The 17,868-nt window shown below is 49.1% G+C and overlaps 2 protein-coding genes across 2 annotated transcripts in view; one reads left to right on the top strand and one right to left on the bottom strand.

The window, feature by feature from the left end:
* LOC105001459 overlaps positions 1-9,297 on the top strand; it is a 29,431-nt gene extending 20,134 nt beyond the window's left edge. Inside the window, exons 2-4 of the mRNA XM_010857732.1 lie at positions 6,441-6,563; positions 8,539-8,683; positions 9,119-9,297. Of these exons, the coding sequence (XP_010856034.1) occupies positions 6,441-6,563; positions 8,539-8,683; positions 9,119-9,167 (317 nt within the window). The 3' untranslated portion in view covers positions 9,168-9,297. The remainder of the gene's footprint in view (positions 1-6,440; positions 6,564-8,538; positions 8,684-9,118) is intronic.
* Positions 9,298-9,630: 333 nt separating this feature from the next.
* Positions 9,631-17,868, bottom strand: part of ADCY6 (adenylate cyclase 6) — a 21,253-nt gene continuing 13,015 nt past the window's right edge. Inside the window, exons 12-23 of the mRNA XM_010858061.1 lie at positions 17,693-17,840; positions 17,400-17,497; positions 17,138-17,225; positions 16,873-16,989; positions 16,448-16,606; positions 16,002-16,180; positions 15,013-15,048; positions 14,801-14,930; positions 14,222-14,485; positions 13,256-13,460; positions 12,326-12,450; positions 9,631-12,103 (exon numbers count right to left, since the gene is read on the bottom strand). Of these exons, the coding sequence (XP_010856363.1) occupies positions 11,978-12,103; positions 12,326-12,450; positions 13,256-13,460; positions 14,222-14,485; positions 14,801-14,930; positions 15,013-15,048; positions 16,002-16,180; positions 16,448-16,606; positions 16,873-16,989; positions 17,138-17,225; positions 17,400-17,497; positions 17,693-17,840 (1,675 nt within the window). The 3' untranslated portion in view covers positions 9,631-11,977. The remainder of the gene's footprint in view (positions 12,104-12,325; positions 12,451-13,255; positions 13,461-14,221; positions 14,486-14,800; positions 14,931-15,012; positions 15,049-16,001; positions 16,181-16,447; positions 16,607-16,872; positions 16,990-17,137; positions 17,226-17,399; positions 17,498-17,692; positions 17,841-17,868) is intronic.

Here is a 17,868-nt window from a genome sequence, read left to right on the forward strand (position 1 = left end):
CACATATCTGTCCTTTCCTTTGCTGAATCTGTCTCACAAGTTGCTTTGAATCTTGTTCTCCCATCTTCTTTTAGCATCACATGTGGACTCTTTTCTTGGTTCAGAAGTGTCTTAGAATTTCAGAAACATTCCCTTATGTGGCCCTTTGCTAAGACAACTCCCTTGCCTTGTTATATGAAAAACCTAGGTCAAGCTAGACATCATCCCAACACACATCTCCACTCAGGGCATTGCCCACTGACAGGCATCTCAGAGGCAGACTGATGGGGATTGGCGGTAAAGAGTGCTCATACTTGTTCTTAATTGGAAACAAATGACAGAGTCTGCCTGCCAGACTCTCTAGTGACTGCCCTCCAGCCACAGACACAGTGACCTCTGAGCTCTGCATATCCAAAGGGCCTCACTCCATCTTCCTCCACTGCAGCCTTATCATTCCTCCTCCCAGAGGAATTCCATAATGAGTCCTCCTAGTTGCTCTTACTTCCAAATGAATCTCTTCAAAGAAAAAGTAAATCTTTGGTAAAAGCTGAGTATGTATCACTTGTATTCTCATTTTCTGGATCTTGTCAAAGGGATCCCATAGGTGGTTTTCCCCACCCTTGCTGGAAAGTACTCTGCTCAGTCTCCTAGTTCTGTTGACCTCTCCTAGCTGCCTGTTTGATGACCCGCTATGAGAAGACAGCTGGATATGCCATTCTTAGACTCCAGCAGAGGGCACTGTAGTTCTGGCTTTTAGAACAGGAGCGTGAACGGCACAATGCAGCCAAGAGTGAACTGGCCAAAGTCTGAGCTCCTCCACCATTCTAAATGGATAAACATACTGAAATTATAGAAGTGAATTTTTGGAAACACTCATACATCTCATAGCTGCTACAGACCGTCATCCTCATCCACCTGAAACTAGAGGGAGAAGATACTCAAGCTACTCACAGTTAGATAACATCTAATAGACATTACTTGCAGTTGTCTTGAAGTTGGTATAACTGCGAGCAGAGTAATACCACCCTGCCAAAGCCTCAGGAATGGGCACCTCCAAGGTAGGTGCCTGTGTCTGTATTGCAGCAGGTAGACCACTTTTTTCACAGGGGCTTGGTCTTTCCCTACCGGTTCTCCCCGCTGAGACTGGTCTAATCCACTGAAGAGTGACCCACCAGGTTCCAGTCTTCTCTGTTCCCTCGATGCTAGCCATAGGAAATGATGTTCTGCATTTAAGTGACGCTCAGGGAGTCAGAGATCTGCTTCTGGAACAAGGTAATATCATTACAAAGTCCCTTACCCAACACAAGGCTTCTTTAGGGTGAGAAGACACCCTTAACAGGGCCGTCATTGAGCTATACACAAGAGAGCCCACTAAGAGGGTAGTTCTGTCAGTTCATATTTTTCCTTAGCCCTTGGTCTTTCCTGGAAACCCTGATGATATTTCAGAAGCCAATTTAATGTGGTGGTTAAGAGCATGGGCAGTAGAGCCAGAGTGCTGGGTTAAATCATGTCTTGGCCATATGCTAGTCATGTGATCTTGGCAAATCACTAAACTTCTCTGGGCCTCCATTTCTCCATTTATAAAATAAGGTAATAGTACCCACGTTGTATTTACAGTTGTGCCAAGCACATTCATTGCATATCAGCTCTTATTGTTGTTATCGCTAGAAGATCCATGCAGTCCATTTTATATCAGCAGTCTGCAACCAGCACTGTCTCTCTCTTATCTCATGGCTGCCGCCCCCCCCCCCCCCCCCCCCCACACTTTTCCTGTGTTCAGAATTCTGAAGAACTGCACCACTTTAAGGAAGATATTTTTGGAGGTAAAGGCACTGCCTCCATGTGTAAAATGTGCCCTGTGAATTGGTCTGGTTCCCTGGGTTTATGTTCTTGTTCACTTTCTCCCAAATCACTGACAATTTCCTGATATCAGGAAAGACTAAGTGCAAGATAGCTCCCAAAAATACTCCAACCAGTTTCAGTCTGTGTTAATACTCTAGTCAACTTGCCTCGTATCTGATATAACCTCTTAGATAGGAGTCATATTTTATGTACAATACCACAACATCTGGAAATGTTGTTTGCATTTCTACAAGTATGTTCTACAAATATCTTGCATGCATTTCTAGTCTGGGTGGTATTACTCTGCTTACAGTGACACCAACTTCAAGTAATATCTGTTAGATATTATCATCACTATGTACTAAGAATCTGGAACAGACAGGCAAATACCTTAACCTAAAATTCAGAATTCTGGGAGCCACTGAGGTAGCGTACATGCTTAGTCGCTCAGTCACGTCCAACTCTTTGTGACCCCATGGGCTATAGCCCACCAGGCTCCTCTGTCCATGAAATTTTCCAGGCAAGAATACTGGGGTGGGTAACTACGCCCTTTTCCAGGGGATCTTCCTGACCCAGGGATTAAACCCAGGTCTCCTGCATCGCAGGAAGATTCTTTACCATCTGAACCATCATAGGTAGACCCATTCTAAAGAGTTTTCAGCCTGAAAACATTGTGGCCAATCAGCCCCAGTTCCAACTAACAGAAACAGTGGGCAAAGCAGTGGGAAACTAAGATTTTGTGACCTTCTTAGGGGCCCTTATACTACTGAGAAATCTACAACATATATTTGGAAAAGTAGAAGATCCAGCCAACTATTTTTGCATTATCCCATATATCCTTCACAGTCCATTCAAAGCATTAAATCTGGTCATCTGGCAATTCCTAACCTATGGCCTGGTTCTAGAAGCAGCTGTCAGGGCCCTTCCTATCTATTTACCACAAAAAACCATATGCAGTATAGTATTAACCAAGTGGATGAAGAACCTCTCTTATACCATCTGCCAAAAAAATGATGAAATTTTCTCCCTTGCCACAGTGGAATTTGCTTATAAAGAGTTCATTGCATCACGCTATCCAGAACATGCCCTTTCACAGTAGCTGTGACATGATTCTTACCTACCCCTCACCACCCTTCACCTCAGATGGCTTCCAAAACTTGGCAAAGTTATGGGTTACCAAAAATATCTTCCAGCTTGCCAAATACTGATCCGAGGAGTAGGCCAACTGGTGCTTGATTCAAGAAGAAGGCATCCAAGTGGGTGATACTGTCTAAGATACCTCCAAGCACATGGTAACCCATACAGGAAGCTGGGCACCTACTACTCAGAAACTGACATAACAGTCATCTGATAATACTCATATAGCTATACTTTAAAGAACAATCAGCCTGAGGCCTCAGGACCAGAGAAAGAGTTCCCACTGTCACCTGCACCCTAGTTAGTACTTACCTGCAGTCCAGGTCCCATTGCTCACTAGGAATATGCTCTTGCTCTTCCTCGGTCTGCTTACTTGGCCATGGACATTCCGCCACCCTCACTTAGCCCAAAGTCAAACAACCAAACTCAGATGACACTGTTTCTAGGAAATGTAACCTGCGATGAAGTACAAAGCCAACCCCTGGTTCAGTCCAGGGTTCCACCTGTCCCGGCCCTCAACTGTCAATGGAGGGGACTCAAACTTTGCCCCACTCTGGTGGTGTCACTGTCGCAGAGAATGTTAAGGATGTCCATGGGAGGGCAAAAGGGAGGGTGGAGGGACAGAGATGATGAACGTGTGGGGCCAAGCAGAATAAAGGGGAAAGCAGGAACTGCGGAAGAACTACAGAACAGCGGGCATCCCCACCACCCACCCAAGATGAGGCAGCAATCTCAACAAACGATTTCCAGAGAGAATGGCAAACTTTGATCCAGTTCACGACAAGCTCAGTTCTGAGATGCAAGCCAAATCTAGCCTATTTAAGCAGAACATGAATTTTTTTTAAAGATGGTGGTGAGATTACACCAAACTTAAAAGCTTCCATATGGCAAAAGAAACAAATTGAAAAGACAACCTACAGTATGGGAGAAAATACTTGAAAACCATATATATGATAAAGGGTTAATAACCAAAACACATAATGAATTCCTATAACTCAACAGCAAAAAATAAAGAAAATCCAATTAAATGGGCAGAGGATCTGAATAGACTTCTCCAAAGAAGACACACAAATGGCCAACAGGTATATGAAAAGATGCTCAACATCTAATCATTAGGGAAATGCAAATTAAAACCACAATGATATATCACCTCACACCTCTTAAAGTGGGTATAATAAAAAACAAAATCCACAAAAGTTAACAGCATTGGTGAGAAGAAAAGGGAACCCACATGCATTGTGGTAGGTAAGCAAATGGATACAGCCACTGTAGAAAACAGGGCAATTTCTCAAGAAATTAAAATAGAACTACCATATGATCCAGCAATCTCACTTCTGGTATATATATCTCCAAAGAAATTGAAATCATGATCTCAAAGGGATATCTGCACTTTCATATTTGTTGCAGCATTATGCACACTATCCAAGACATGGAAGTAACAGAAATGTCCATTAGGGCTTGGATGGATTTTTTTAATGTGGTAAATGCATACAATGGAATATTAGTTGGCCTTAAAAAAAAACCTAGGGAAATCCTGGCATTTGCAACAACATGGATGAACCTGGAAGATATGCCAAGTGAAATAAGCCAGACAGAAGACACATATTACACGATACCACTTATATGAGGAATCTAAAATAATTAAACTCAATAGAACCAAAGAATACAATAGTGTTTTCCAGAGGCTCAGGGGAGGAAAAAACAGGAGGGCAATAATCAAAGGGTACAAAGTTTCAGCTATGCAAGAAGAATAAATCCTAGAGATCTACTGTACAGCATAGTAAATACTATACTATATACTAAAACTCTGCAAAGAGACTAGAGTTCATGTTAGATGTTCTTGTTACAAAACAATAAAGAAGGTGAGAGGAAGTTTAACTCTGCAAAGAGACGAGAGTTTATGTTAGATGTTCTTGTTACAAAATAATAATAAAGAAGGTGAGAGGAAGTTTAACTCTGCAAAGAGACAAGAGTTTATGTTAGATGTTCTTGTTACAAAATAATAATAAAGGTGAGAGGAAGTTTTTGGAGGAGACAGATATGTTTGTGGCATAGATTTTAGTGATGGTTTCACAGGTGTATACTTATCTCCAAACTCATTAAGTTGTATAAATTATATATATATAACTTTTTGTGTGTGTGTTATACAATAAGTAATTTTTTATTTTAAAAAATAATTATTCAGGTGTTTCAGGTCTTAGTTGCAACATGTGAGATCTTTCACTGCAGCCCACAGACCCTCTAGTTGTGGTACATGGGCTCAGGTGCTCTGTGGCGTGTGGGACTTAGTTCCCTGACCAGGGATCAAACCCAAGCCCCCTGCATTGCAAGGCAAATTTTTAACCACTAGACCACCAGGCAAGTCCTTGAAGTAGTTGTTTAAAAAATATTAGGAGGCACAGAAAAACTGTAGAAGGGACAGAGAACCAAGTTTGGCAGATAGTAACCAGGAACAAGGTTCACAATCATGCCATAGACCTGGCTGTGCAGAGACACCAGTGCATTCAGTGCTGTGGTGGACACTGCTGGCGCTGAGGACACTGGGCCCCAGACAATGCTGCTGGAGACAAGAGGCAGCTTCACTGCCCCAACCTCCATCAACAGAAAAAGGCTTCACATGGTCCCAGCTTCTTTGCAACCCCAATCTTTGATTCAAAATCTGAAGAAGACATGTTGATTGGCCTAGCCAAAACTCTTGGCCCTTGGCCTTGCTATAAGAGAGGCTGGGTATCTTAGTCCATGCAGGTTCCTGTAACAAAATACCATAGACTGGGTGGCTTATAAACAACAGAGATTTATTTCTCAGAGGAGGCTGGCAGTCCAGGATCAGGAAGCCAGGTGAGGGCTCTCTTCCAGGTTGCAGACTTCCTGTTGTTCCCTCACATGGCAGACGGGGCCAGGAAGCTCTCTCAGACCTCTTTTTATAAGGGCACTTGTTCCATTCATGGGGGATTCATCTCATGAATCACACCCCAAGAGCCCCGCCTCCAAATGCTATTACCTTCGGCATTAGGTTTTCAACATATGGATTTGGTTGGGGGCGGGGGGCGGGGAGTGGAGGGAATTCAAACATTCAGACCACAGCACTGGGTAAGGAAAATCTCATCTTTTCAGTCACTATAAGAAGATACAGATTTTGCATCTGATAAGATTCCTAAACCTAAGACTACACTATCCCACTCTATACTGCCTTTCCAGCTCCTGGCCCTGTCCCTCTCCACTTGACCCAGCACCAGACCAGCTCTAAACCAAAAGCAAGCTAAGACCTCTCTAATGCTCCTAACACACTTGATACCTGCTGCCCAAAATGCTCTTCCTGATACTACTGTGTCCCATGAACCCCTTCTTACCCTGCAACACTTGGCTTGTGAGGGGCTTGGAGGGATCCCTGCCCTGTACCTGGTTAGCATGGAGACCAGAGACTGAGAAAGTCGAATAATCCCATTTGCTAGGTACTCAGAACAAGTCTGCTCTCATTTCAGACCAGAAGGATCCAGTACCCACTAGGCTTCCCCCTATTTTCTCAGAAGATGGGAATTATTCTGTGCACCAAAATAGCCACACAAAGTACCACGAAGCTGTTCGGAAGGTATCGTTAAAGACATGTAAGTGTCTTGGATTTGTCACCATTCTAGGGGCAGAAAAGGTGCGTCTGTGTTGCTAAAGTGGCTGGGGTGTGGTGGGGGGCTGGTTTTAGAGCAGGCAGCGAGGTCAGAAAGAGCCAAGAAGAGACTGAGAAGAGGGAGAAATAGGCTCCAGTAGTGAGGTAAACAAGATAAGATAAAAACTGAATCAGAATTGACAGCAGAACTTTGTGAGTTCTGCTCTGTCTCTGTGAGTACTTTCTGTCTCTTTCTAGTGTCTCACCGTGGATAAGTCACTTATCCTTTTTTAACTTGTTTCCTCATTCATTTAAAAAAAAAAGGGCAGAAAATGCCAACTCCACCAATCTTACAGGATTGTTATGAGGATCAAAGCTTTGGAATTTGAACTGAGTTTCAACTCCAAACAAGCTGTGTGACCTTGGGCAAAATCCTTTGATCACTTAACCTCTCTGGACCATCTGAAAACTGGATTAACACTCTAGTGTTTTCTGTGAAAGAGAAACTTACATTTAAAAAAGTACCTAGGACAAGCTACTGATATAGGCAGACACTTGCAGGAATCTCCAGGAAATTCTACTATGGAAAGAAAGCCAGTCCCCTGTATGATGCCATTTATACAACATTCTTAAACTGACAAAATAACAGAACTGAAGAACACATTACTAATTACCAAGGAGTCGGGGGAGGAGTATGTGACTATAAAAGGGCAACTCTGGGATCCTGTGGTGACAGAACTGTATCAATATGTTAATAGCCTAGTTGTAACAGTGAAAAGTGGAAGTGTGGTTTGGTTTTTTTTTTTGCTTAATCCTATTGGACTTTTTGCAACCCCATGGACTGTATGTAGCCCCCCAGGCTCCTCTATCCATGAGATTTCCCAGGCAAGAATACCGGAGTGCATTGCCACTTCCTTCCTCAGAGGGGCTTCCCAACCCAGGAATCAAACCCGAGTCTCCTGCATTGGCAGGCAGATTCTTTGCCGTTAAGCCACCTGGAAGGCCCCAATAGTACAGTAGGGTTTTTTTTTTTTTTAATAATAAAGACTAGATAGCCAGAATATTAGGCTATAATTCTAAGTTTTAAAACATATACAAATTTTATACACTGGTATAATATAATTAGATTTATACAATAAATTAAGAGTGAAAATCCAAAAAAAAAAAAAATCTAGGTAAGTCTGATATTCAAAATTTTTTAAATATCTAATACAAAATTTAGAATTTAACAGGTACTGGATAAATTCTAGGACTTCCCTAGTGGCTCAGACGGTAAAGCGTCTGCCTACAATGTGGGAGACCCGGATTCAATCCCTGGGTAGGGAAGATCTCCTGGAGAAGGAAATGGCAATCCATTCCAGTATTCTTGCCTGGAAAATTCCATGAATGGAGGAGCCTGGTAGGCTACAGTCCATGGGGTTGAAAAGAGTCAGACAGGACTGAGCGACTTCACTTTCACTTGATAAATTATATGTTAGCAATACCTAAATATAAGGCAGTATCACTGCTAAATTTCAAAGAATTTCCTGAAATAACCAAAGGGGGAGGGGAGGAAGAACCAGTAGATCCATCTTGCACATTTTCCAAGTGAGTTGTGTGGTTAGGATTCTGCACTCTTATTGCTGAGGACCTGGGTTCAATCCCTGGTTGGGGAACTAAGATCCCACAACCATGTGGCACGGCCAAACAGAAAAGAAACCAAGTAGGTGGACCACTTGTTTTGGCACCACCTTAGCACCTGGGGAAAGCGCTCTTGGAGACTGACTTGTGGCAAACACAGGAAGAACCAAGACTGATTCCACTGACCATGAAGGGTGTAAGATGCTGACATCCAGAAGTGGAGCTGGGTGTGGTGACTACATTTCCAGGACTTCTCGGCGTCTGGTCAAGCCTAGTTGCTAGGTTGGGCTTGTGGTGCCCTGAGGCACAAAACGGGGCACCCAACTCTAAGAAATCTAATAACCTGCCCAACCATTCAGTCCCTAATCAGGTCTTCAGGGTCCCCCTGACTGATGCTCAGAACTTCAGCTTCTGGCGGTCCAACGCTGCAGGAGCGCGCCCAGAAGAGACCATGCCATGGATCCAGAACCCCCGCCACTGCCTCATCAAAAGCGCAATGACCAGGTTAGGTTGGGAGGGGTAAGGGTGGGGAGATCACTTAAATCCTGGAGATATTTTCCATTCTATTCAGAGTTGGAAAATGGAATAGGAGGTTTTGGTCCTATTTGGATCAAAACCTATTTGCTCCTATTTGGACCAGGGAAAACTGGCCCCAGAATCTGGGCAGTAGTGGCTATTCAAAGGAGCTAAAGATTTATCCGTGTCTTTGTGTTTCACCTTATGGCTATGACTTCTGAACAGACTCAAGAATCTACAGCATTCCTGTGGGAGGCCTGGAATGTTTCTGCTCCCTTCGCTGCCACCTCCCACCCCTCTAAGCACCACCCATTGGCAGCAGCTCCACTTCTTCATCACTACCCCTGCCCATTCAAGGTTTAAGTGCCCCCCCACCCCCAGTCCAGCCTAACGTGGCTGAATCTGAGGCTGTTTCTTTTCCAGGTTTATGGATCACTCTATTCTCAATGACAGAAACTTCAGTCTGTATTGAGCAGGACGTGTTTGCAGAAGAACAAGATAGTACTGCAGATGGAGCGGTGAAGAGGGTGGGATCCTGGTTCCAGTGGCTGACTAATGGGAAGAGGGGACTGAGAAAGTGCAATAAACAGACTGATCTAGAAGTAACTTGTGTACACAGGAAATGAGGGAGTGGGAAATTATTCCCCAATTCCTGTGAGATCAGGATTGTGAGAGATTCCTGAAGGAGTCAGAGCTTGGTGCTTAGTTTGGGAGGGGCCAGGACAGACCACTACAAGGGTTCCTGAGCTCATGCATGGCAGGAGTTAGAGTAACAAATGCTGCCAGGCCTCAGAGTGGTCACGTTCTCTGCACACTGCAGCTTCATCTTAGCAGATGAGAGAGGTCTACAGAACCCCGGCAGGGGACTGCCCTCCACCAGGCTCTGCCACTTCAGACCCAACCCAGGGCCCAGAACAGCTGCAGAGAACAGGGAATTTTACAAAGTTTGATTTTTATTGATATTTAAATATATTAAATATTTCACTGAAATACAATGGTATGCCACCTTCCCCCCGCCCCACGCTGGTTACATTATAAAACCAAAGTCCATGGGCCTCCCATCCACTGACTCCCCCACCAACTGGCAAGGAAGGGGGCAATATCAACCCAGGGGAAATGCATGGCTGGCACTGTGGTGCAGGGAGCCAGGGTGCAGACAGACCCCTCCACTGGCAAGAAGCAGACACAAGTCACTCACTTTCGCTGTAAGGGAAGCGGTCTTCCACTCTGGTCTCCTTACAGCCTCATCCCCACCCCAGGACCCCATGCAGAACCTTCCTGTCCAGGGCTGTGGCTGAGGGAAGGGGAGCTGACTTCATCTGGACCACCTAGTCTTTTCTCTTCTCCTGCCTTGGCTAATGAAGTGACTGATGGCCCACTTGGCTGATACATGAAGATCCCCCAGAGCAGTCAGTACGAGCCAGAAACAATGTCTGCAAGGAACTAGAGTCAGAAAGGGCATGAGGAAGGGCAAGAGTACCACCTGCCCCTTCCAGTCCCCAAAGTCAGCAACTCTGGGACCCTCTCCCCTCTGCTTCTAACACCTCTGAGACAAAGCGATCTTCAAGCAAAACTGTGGCCAATGCCTCAGCTTAAACAGGTACAGAGAAACCAAAGCACCGACTCATTCAGGCCAGAGGCAAGGCTGCAGGGAAGCGGGTGAAAGGCAGGCGCGGACAGGAAGGGAATCGAAGGCCCAGCCCTCCTAACCCTCCTGCCAGCCCCCGCAGGCTTCATGGGGACTGGGGAGCCTGGAGCACACTGGGCTCAGGCTGTAGACTGGGGACGGCTGAGGTCCGGGTTCCCCTCCCCTTGCCCCTAGTACCAGAATCTGGGTCCTCGGGGGATCCCATGCTACCCCAGCCCCAAGGCTTACCACGTCCCAGGATACCAGCTGGGGAAATCCAGGGGACTCCTGAGCCTCTGCCCACCAAACCCCATAGAGTTCAAGTGCAAGGAGCACGGGGGCTCCAGCAGGCGCTTGGGTCCCTGCCCTAGCAGAGAGAGTGTCATGCTGCACACGTGGTCCCCACGAGGCAATTAGGGATTTGGCACAAAAGTCCTCTCCCCAGTCACCCTCCTTTTGTTACCACACCCCATCCCACTCCTGTGCAAACTGGGCATCTGTCTCCATCCCTTGAAATCAGACATCCTGCCTTAATTCCCAGAAGACAGAAGCCCACAGGAAAGAGGCAACCCAGGGTGGAGAGTCAAGGAGCAGGAGCGCAAGGACACACAGACCTGGAAAACAGACACACACACAGACCACCGTGCACACACAGTACACAGACACACAGGCCCTCCCCAGTGCCAGGTCTGGGAGGACGGGTCTAGGATCAGGGTCGTCTTCCTCCAGGCCCTGGCCCTGTTCTATTTGGCAACAGAAGGGGTAGAGACGCTCTGTGTCCCTTGCAGCAGACAGCAAGAGTGCGCGGGGGCAGAGCGGCCTGATCCTGACCTTCGGAGTCTGGCACCACCCCCATCCCTGGCTGGCCTGCTCTCTTTGGCACCTGCAGGCGAACATCCACCTTCCAGTCTTCTAATGCCCTCATGCACATTCCTGCTCCCTCCTGGGTGTTTTCACAGTACCAATGAGACCAGATGCCCCTCTCCCTGGAGCTGTGCAGGAACTGGGGCTAATCTGAGCTGTCAGAAGTCCCTTTGTTCCCCTTTGGGGACAGATCGTGGGACTAGGATTTGGCAAATGGAAACGTTCCCCTGAAATATGGACAGAGCTGGGTCTCCCGAGCCTCTCCCTCCTTGGCCCTGTGTCCCTGAGGGAGACCTGACCGGGTGGGGAGGGCCCAGGACCCATGCTGGGGATGCAGGCACAGCAAAGGCAAGCGTGGAACAGGCACTCTTCAAGCCTGCCCCAGTCTTTGTACAAAAGATTCCCAGGAAAAAGGGAAAGGAAGGGCCCAGCCCTGAGCCGGTTGCCCAGACGGACAGGGAAAGGGGAGGTGTGACAAGCTGCCATTTTAATCTCTCAGGTAGGAAGGATCCCCCCACCTTTGCTGCTGCCCCCTCCCCTGCTCCCAAAAGCTGGAAGAAAGGAGGGAAAACAACCCTACCCTAGTTTTAAAAAGTTACTTGCATAATCCTCTTGGTATCCCCTCGTTCACCAGCCTGAGGACGTAGTTGAACACAGCCTGCTGGGGTGTTCCCTTTGTGATCAGCAGGGTCTGGAGGCTCAGTGCCCCCTGCCACAGCTTCCCCCAGCGAGCCCAGAGTCCACACAAATGCCCACCTTGGTCCTTTCAGTTGATCTGTAGCTGGGCCCTGCTAACTCCTGGGGCCCCCATTGAGGAAGTAGGTGGTCATCTCCCCCTTGCCCTTCACCTTGACCACCCCTCGACATTCCAGCTGGTAGCCCTTGGCCGCTAGAACCTGGTACAGGTCCGTGGTCACCTGGGGGGGCGGGGGGGGGGGAACCTGCTTAGGCCAGGATCCTTCCTGCTGCATTTGCAGGGTCCCAGGGGTTCTCTGGTCATGCTACTATCTGCCCGCATAACCCCCTCCACCAAACACAGAATATCGCCACCCTACCCCTGTCCTGGCTGACTGCAGAGGGGGCCCTGTGGAAGCTCCCCACACCAGACCCCCCCCAGCTTCCGCTTACAACCCCCTCACCTGGATTCGGTCGGGGACCCCAGTGCTGTCCATTCGACTCGAGACATTCACTGTGTTCCCCCAGATGTCATACTGTGGCTTCCGAGCCCCAATGACGCCTGCCACAACTGGGCCCATGTTCAGTCCTGGGGTGGGTAAAAGTAAGAAATTGAGAGCAGTGGATGTTCCCCAGTCAGCCCAGGGAGGCACCACCTCCTGGCACCTTTAGAAGGACCCAGAGAAGAATGGAAAAGGGACAAGTCTCCTGGTTGTAAAGAATGCCAAGGAGCTCCCCTGAGTCAGAAGGGCTATGCCAAAACAGCAGCTAATCCAACAAAGGTTCATGCTGTGCCAACCGCTCTATAAGCATTCTATACTATCTCAGCCTCTCAACAGCCCTACAAGGTAGGGCTCATCATCCCCATTTTATAGAAAAGGTACCTGAAGCTTACAGAAGTTAGGTGACTTGCTAAATAAGCCCATAAGCGGAAGAGCCAGAATTCAAACCAGACATTCTGACTCGAGAACCCACGCTATTAACAACTCCCATCCACCGGCTCATCTGGGAGCAAGTTCCTCTTATCAGACCAGCCACAGATGGGGACATAGGTACTGGTATCTACATAAACCTGGTCTTGAATCCCAGTTCAGCCATAACTAGTTGTGTGACCTTGGCTGAGTTATCTACCCATTCTGAAAATCTAACTCTTTTCTGTAAAAGGGGATAATAATGTGAGAATTGATATATGTTTAAAAAAAAAAAATCTGAGACAATGCTTAGCACATAGGAGGCCCTTAATAAATGGTATCTATTCTTAACATCAGATGATATAGGGAGCAGGAGAAAAGGAAACCCCCACAGGACTCCTGATACACCATCCCCAGCCTGCTGCCTCAGCTTCACCCCAAAAACAGCCCTGGGAAAACGTGCCATGATCCAGGCCTTCTTACCGATCTTCATCTGGAAATTGTTGAAGGAGTGCTCATTGATGTGCTTCATCTGCTCCATGAGCCGCATGGCATAGTCGGCGAGGGCAGTGATGTGGGAGCGGCCCACCTGATCATAGGTGCTGGCGTTCAGCCCAGAGGCAGCCATGTAGGTGCTACCAATTGTCTTGATCTTCTCCAGCTGCCGGAAGCGCTCCTCACTGATGATCTGGACAGCACAGGGGGACCTGGCTGTCAAGGCAGAAAGGCCAGACCCAGGCCTGCCCCAGGGCTCCTTCCTGCCCATGCTCTGGCCCCCTGCCCCACTTCCCTGTCTCAATACTTTCCTCCAGTAAGTGAGCCCCGCTTCCAACTACTGCTCTTGGTGCTGGGCTAGGAACCCGGAAAACGTCTCCCTTACTAGGCAGCCGTCAAAACCCAAGCAGGAACTTGAGCACACAACTCCAGGACAACTTTGACAGCCCGCTACAGAACCCAGAACCACAGAAGGGATATCAGGCATTAATGATTCCAGCCCTCACTTTGGGGGAAAGAGTCCCAGACTGAGGAAGTGCCTTCTCTCCAGACCTGACCTGGATATTCAGGATGCTTTCTCGTATTTTACTTCCATTTTCTCTATTCAGGGGATCATCTTGATTACTTGGCCTCATGAGGCCGTAGTCTACAGATTACCAGCTCCTTCTTCAATGACATCCACTTGCTAACTCTACTGGCCCCTCCACAGATCTTCACATCCTCCTTTGCTCCCCAGTAACAATGACCCTGCCCCACTGGAGCTGACCCTGCTGCCTGTGACACACTCATATCTGTCCCCAACTCCACTGTGCCTACCTTTACTCCTGCCCTTCACATCTCTGGGTCTCATCAGATGAGCCCCTCCAATCCTTGCCTTCTTATCCAAAGTTCTCCCACTTCTCTGGTCCCCACATTCCCCCACCCTCTGCCAGCACCAACCTAAGGGACAAGTACCTCATCGAAATCAGCAATGATCTCATTGAGCAGTCGCAGGCACTCAACACCCTCGTTGTTGGCCTCCAGCTCCACGTAGAACTCAGAGAAGTTGGCAATGGAGGCAAACATGACGGCCACACATTCACAGGACTGATAGTAGAGCTCGTCGTTCCGGCGCTCCCGGGCCAGGAAGTGGGCGGCCACGTCCTTGGGCAGAATGTTATGTAGCAGCCGCCGGTTGTAGGCCTGGAGCTCCTCCATCTCTTCCTTCTCCCCTGTTGCCTGTGGACACCACACCCATCACCCACTGCCCAACATCCACAAGGCGTGGGTACAGCAGCCAACACCTGGAGAAGGGTATCTAAGGGAACCGCATGGGAGAAGAAAACCAGGGAGAGATGAGGCCAAAGAACAGGCAGAGGGGCCAAGGGGGCAGGGACAGAATGAGGCGGGGGATGGGGGTGGGCACAGGGAAAAAGCATGGAGCCAGGGTGGGCTCAGGGCAGGCTAAACCTTGACCAACCTAAGAGATGCCTGACATGGCCCAGGCTCCGCCCCCAGGAACCACCCACCCACCCCAGAGGCCTTCCCTGTCACCTGCAGCTTCCAGAGGAAGTCCAGGCGGGCGGTGGACTCCACCTGCTGGGCATGCAGGTACAGCGCCAGTGCAAACACCAGCAGAATCACGGGGGTCATGTATTTGAGTGCCACCCTCCCGGCCGCTGGGCTGAGGGAAGCAGAGGCGGGCTCAGTGGCTGAAAGAGGCGTCTGGCAGCCCAGCCCTTTGCTGCCCTGGAGCCCTCACTCACCAGTCCAGCCCATCAAAGGTCTCATTGGAAGAAGCCCTGGCAAGAAGATAGAAGAGACAAAGTCATTGGTTCTTTCTGGGTCGCCAGGTCAGGGCACGGAAGAGGAGACAGAAACTGCATTTACTGAGCACCACAGATCAGGGACCAGGCCAAGGCATTTGCTTATATTAAGAGCAGAGATTCCACTCCTGGCTCCTCTACCCACCAACTATGTGACCTGGCTGTTTAACTCTGTAAGCCTCAGTTTCCTCATCAATACAAGAGTGATCAGATCTAAACAATGTGAGCAAAAGGCTTAGCAAATCCACAGCTATAGAAAGCCCAAGTAGCACAATAAAGACACAGCACAGTCTAAATTCTTAAAAAATGCTTTTAATTAAAAAAAAAGACTTAGCACAGTGCTTGGCATCAGCAAGTCTTCGATAAATGTCAGTTACTATAATCTTTACAGCTACCCTGTGATATAGATGGCACTGTCATTTTACAGATGAGGAAACTGAGGCTCGGAGAAGTTAACTCACCGATCTAAGGTCACACAGCTAATAAGTGGCAGAGTAGGGATTCCAACTCAGCAGGCTGCAGAGGCTTTTTCTACCACACCATATGTTTCTGCCATATAAGGTGTGGGCTTTTACAGAGGAAAAGCCAGTGTTGTCCCAGGCAGAGCCCTGAAGCAGGAGCCCGAGTTTTGGTTCCTTTCCTAGCCGGGGCTCTACCCCAAGCAGCTATGTGACCTACAAGTAGTTAAGAGTGGATATGAAAGCAACACACAAATGCAAGAGGGAGTTTTTATTTTTAATGTCTAGCCTAAAGACAAAGGGGTTTCCCAGGTCTGGGGTTTCCTTGAGGAGACTGTTGGGGGTCAGGTGCTACCTCCTTTCCCCGCATGTGAGGGATGAGTGGTAGCATGCCAGGGTACAAAGGTCTCTCAACGACCTAGCAGGGTCATGAGGCTCCTGGGAGATTAAAGGGGTTGAAGATAAACTCACAAGCCATGGACGCCCAGCAGGAGGTCATAGTTGTCAAAGATGGTGGCTGGGGGACCCAGCAGAAGCAGCACCAGATAAACGAGCCCCAGGACAAAGATCATGGCCAACTTCCCGATACTACTGATGTGCAGGAAGACAGAGCTGGCCAAGAGACTCAGCAACACGTTCCCAATGAAGTACTGCGGAGCGAAGGCAGAGGAAGTCTGGGTGAGGGCAGAGCACGAGGCACGCCGTCACCTGACCTGAGCCCCCCTCGACCACCTCAAACCCAAGCCGCCTTCTCCCTCCACACACCCCAACACCACACCACGCCAGGGCTGCTCCTGGAGTTGGAGACTCTGGTGAGATCCTGGGTCCCCAGTGCCCACCACCAAGCCTGGCACAGAAAGGTCAAGAACTGGTACTGATCAGGACCCCCCCACCCCGCCTGACCACTGCCTGGACACCTCAGGGAAGCTGCAGGTGGGTGCGGTGCCCTCACACAGGGGAGCATCCAGGCCCAGAGAGTAATTGAGCTGCTGCAGGTGGCAGGCGGTAATGTCAGCAGGGGTTAAATTCAGCATCCGGGCTGCGCAAGTTCGTAAGGGGGTGTGGTTACAGGTGAACTGCAAAAACAGGGGGAGAAGAAGTATATATTAGGGTAACTGAGGAGGGGAGGAGTTACCAGGGCCATGCCCAAGTACCTTATATGCCAGAGGCCCAAGTTCTCACTGAGGGATAACAAGAGGCAAAGGGAACAAGCCAGGAGGACAGGGGTTAACCTCACTCCTGCTTTGGGGAGGAAATGTGTCTCATTCCTCTTTGTAGCCCCAGCGCCCAGAACAGTGCTTGGCACAGAGGAGGAGCAGGAGAATTCTCCCTGGACCTTTACCATGCTGGCAACGGCGGAGGTGAACACAAGCAGGACAGAAAAGATGCCAACTGCGGTGCTATGTGCCCTCGAGCGGACGATACTGCGAGATACACGTTGCAGGGCCTCAGGGAACAGCTGTCAGGAGGCAGGAGACAGAGACAGACCACGTCACCCAACGGTTAAGGCCACCCAGGGCCAGCCTAGTGGCAGAGGCCTCGCCTTCTCCTCCCTCCCTACTCCCAGTCTGGCCTCCCCAACCAGCCCTGGAAGGTCCCCCACGTACAGAGCCACAGGAGTACACGGCACAAGTCAGCACGGTGACCAGTAACAGCAGGAAGATACTGGCGTGGATCCCAAGCATCAGAGCTGAGCTGGGCGGAAGAGGGCCAGGGAAGATGTTACTCTGGGAGATCTGGGGGTCCTTTCCCACTCCCTGGGCAGGCAGGGGGCAGGCCCCAGGACTGTGTGCTTGCAAGAGTGTTTTAGAAGGGCCTGGGAAGTGGTAGAGGGAAGAGAAGCCCAGCAAGGAGGGGCAGAGCTCTCACCGTGGGAAGACAACAAGCTGGATGAAGCAGATGAAGCAGAAGACCAGCAGGGCACAGGCCACGTAGGCTCCAAAGCGGGGGTCCACCTTGCGTGAGTACTGAGGGAGAGGAGACTGAGCTGGGCACTGCCACTGCCCTCGGAAGGCCGCGTGTTGCCAGTTGGCCCAGCTGAGGTGAATCCCCACAGTGCCCTGTGGTCACCCCCTCGCTCCCCAGAAACTTCTCCTGTTCCCTCACTTGTGCTCAGACCACCCTGCCGGGACCTCCTCCTCCTGCCCTTGCATCCCCCAAACCTTCTTTTCAAGATCCTCTCTCTGGAAGGTGAGCAGGAACCGGCGCACATGGTCCTTGCGCAGCTGATCAATGCTGCGGGCATCAATGGCCCGGCCCAGGAACTCGTCTACCTCATCCTCAGGGTTCAGGGCATCCTGAGCACCCCGGCTGAGGGCAGAGGACATGGCTTCACCAG

Source organism: Bison bison, unplaced genomic scaffold, assembly GCF_000754665.1.
Source record: "Bison bison bison isolate TAMUID 2011002044 unplaced genomic scaffold, Bison_UMD1.0 scf7180017864383, whole genome shotgun sequence".
In the NCBI taxonomy this organism is placed as follows: Eukaryota; Metazoa; Chordata; class Mammalia; order Artiodactyla; family Bovidae; genus Bison; species Bison bison.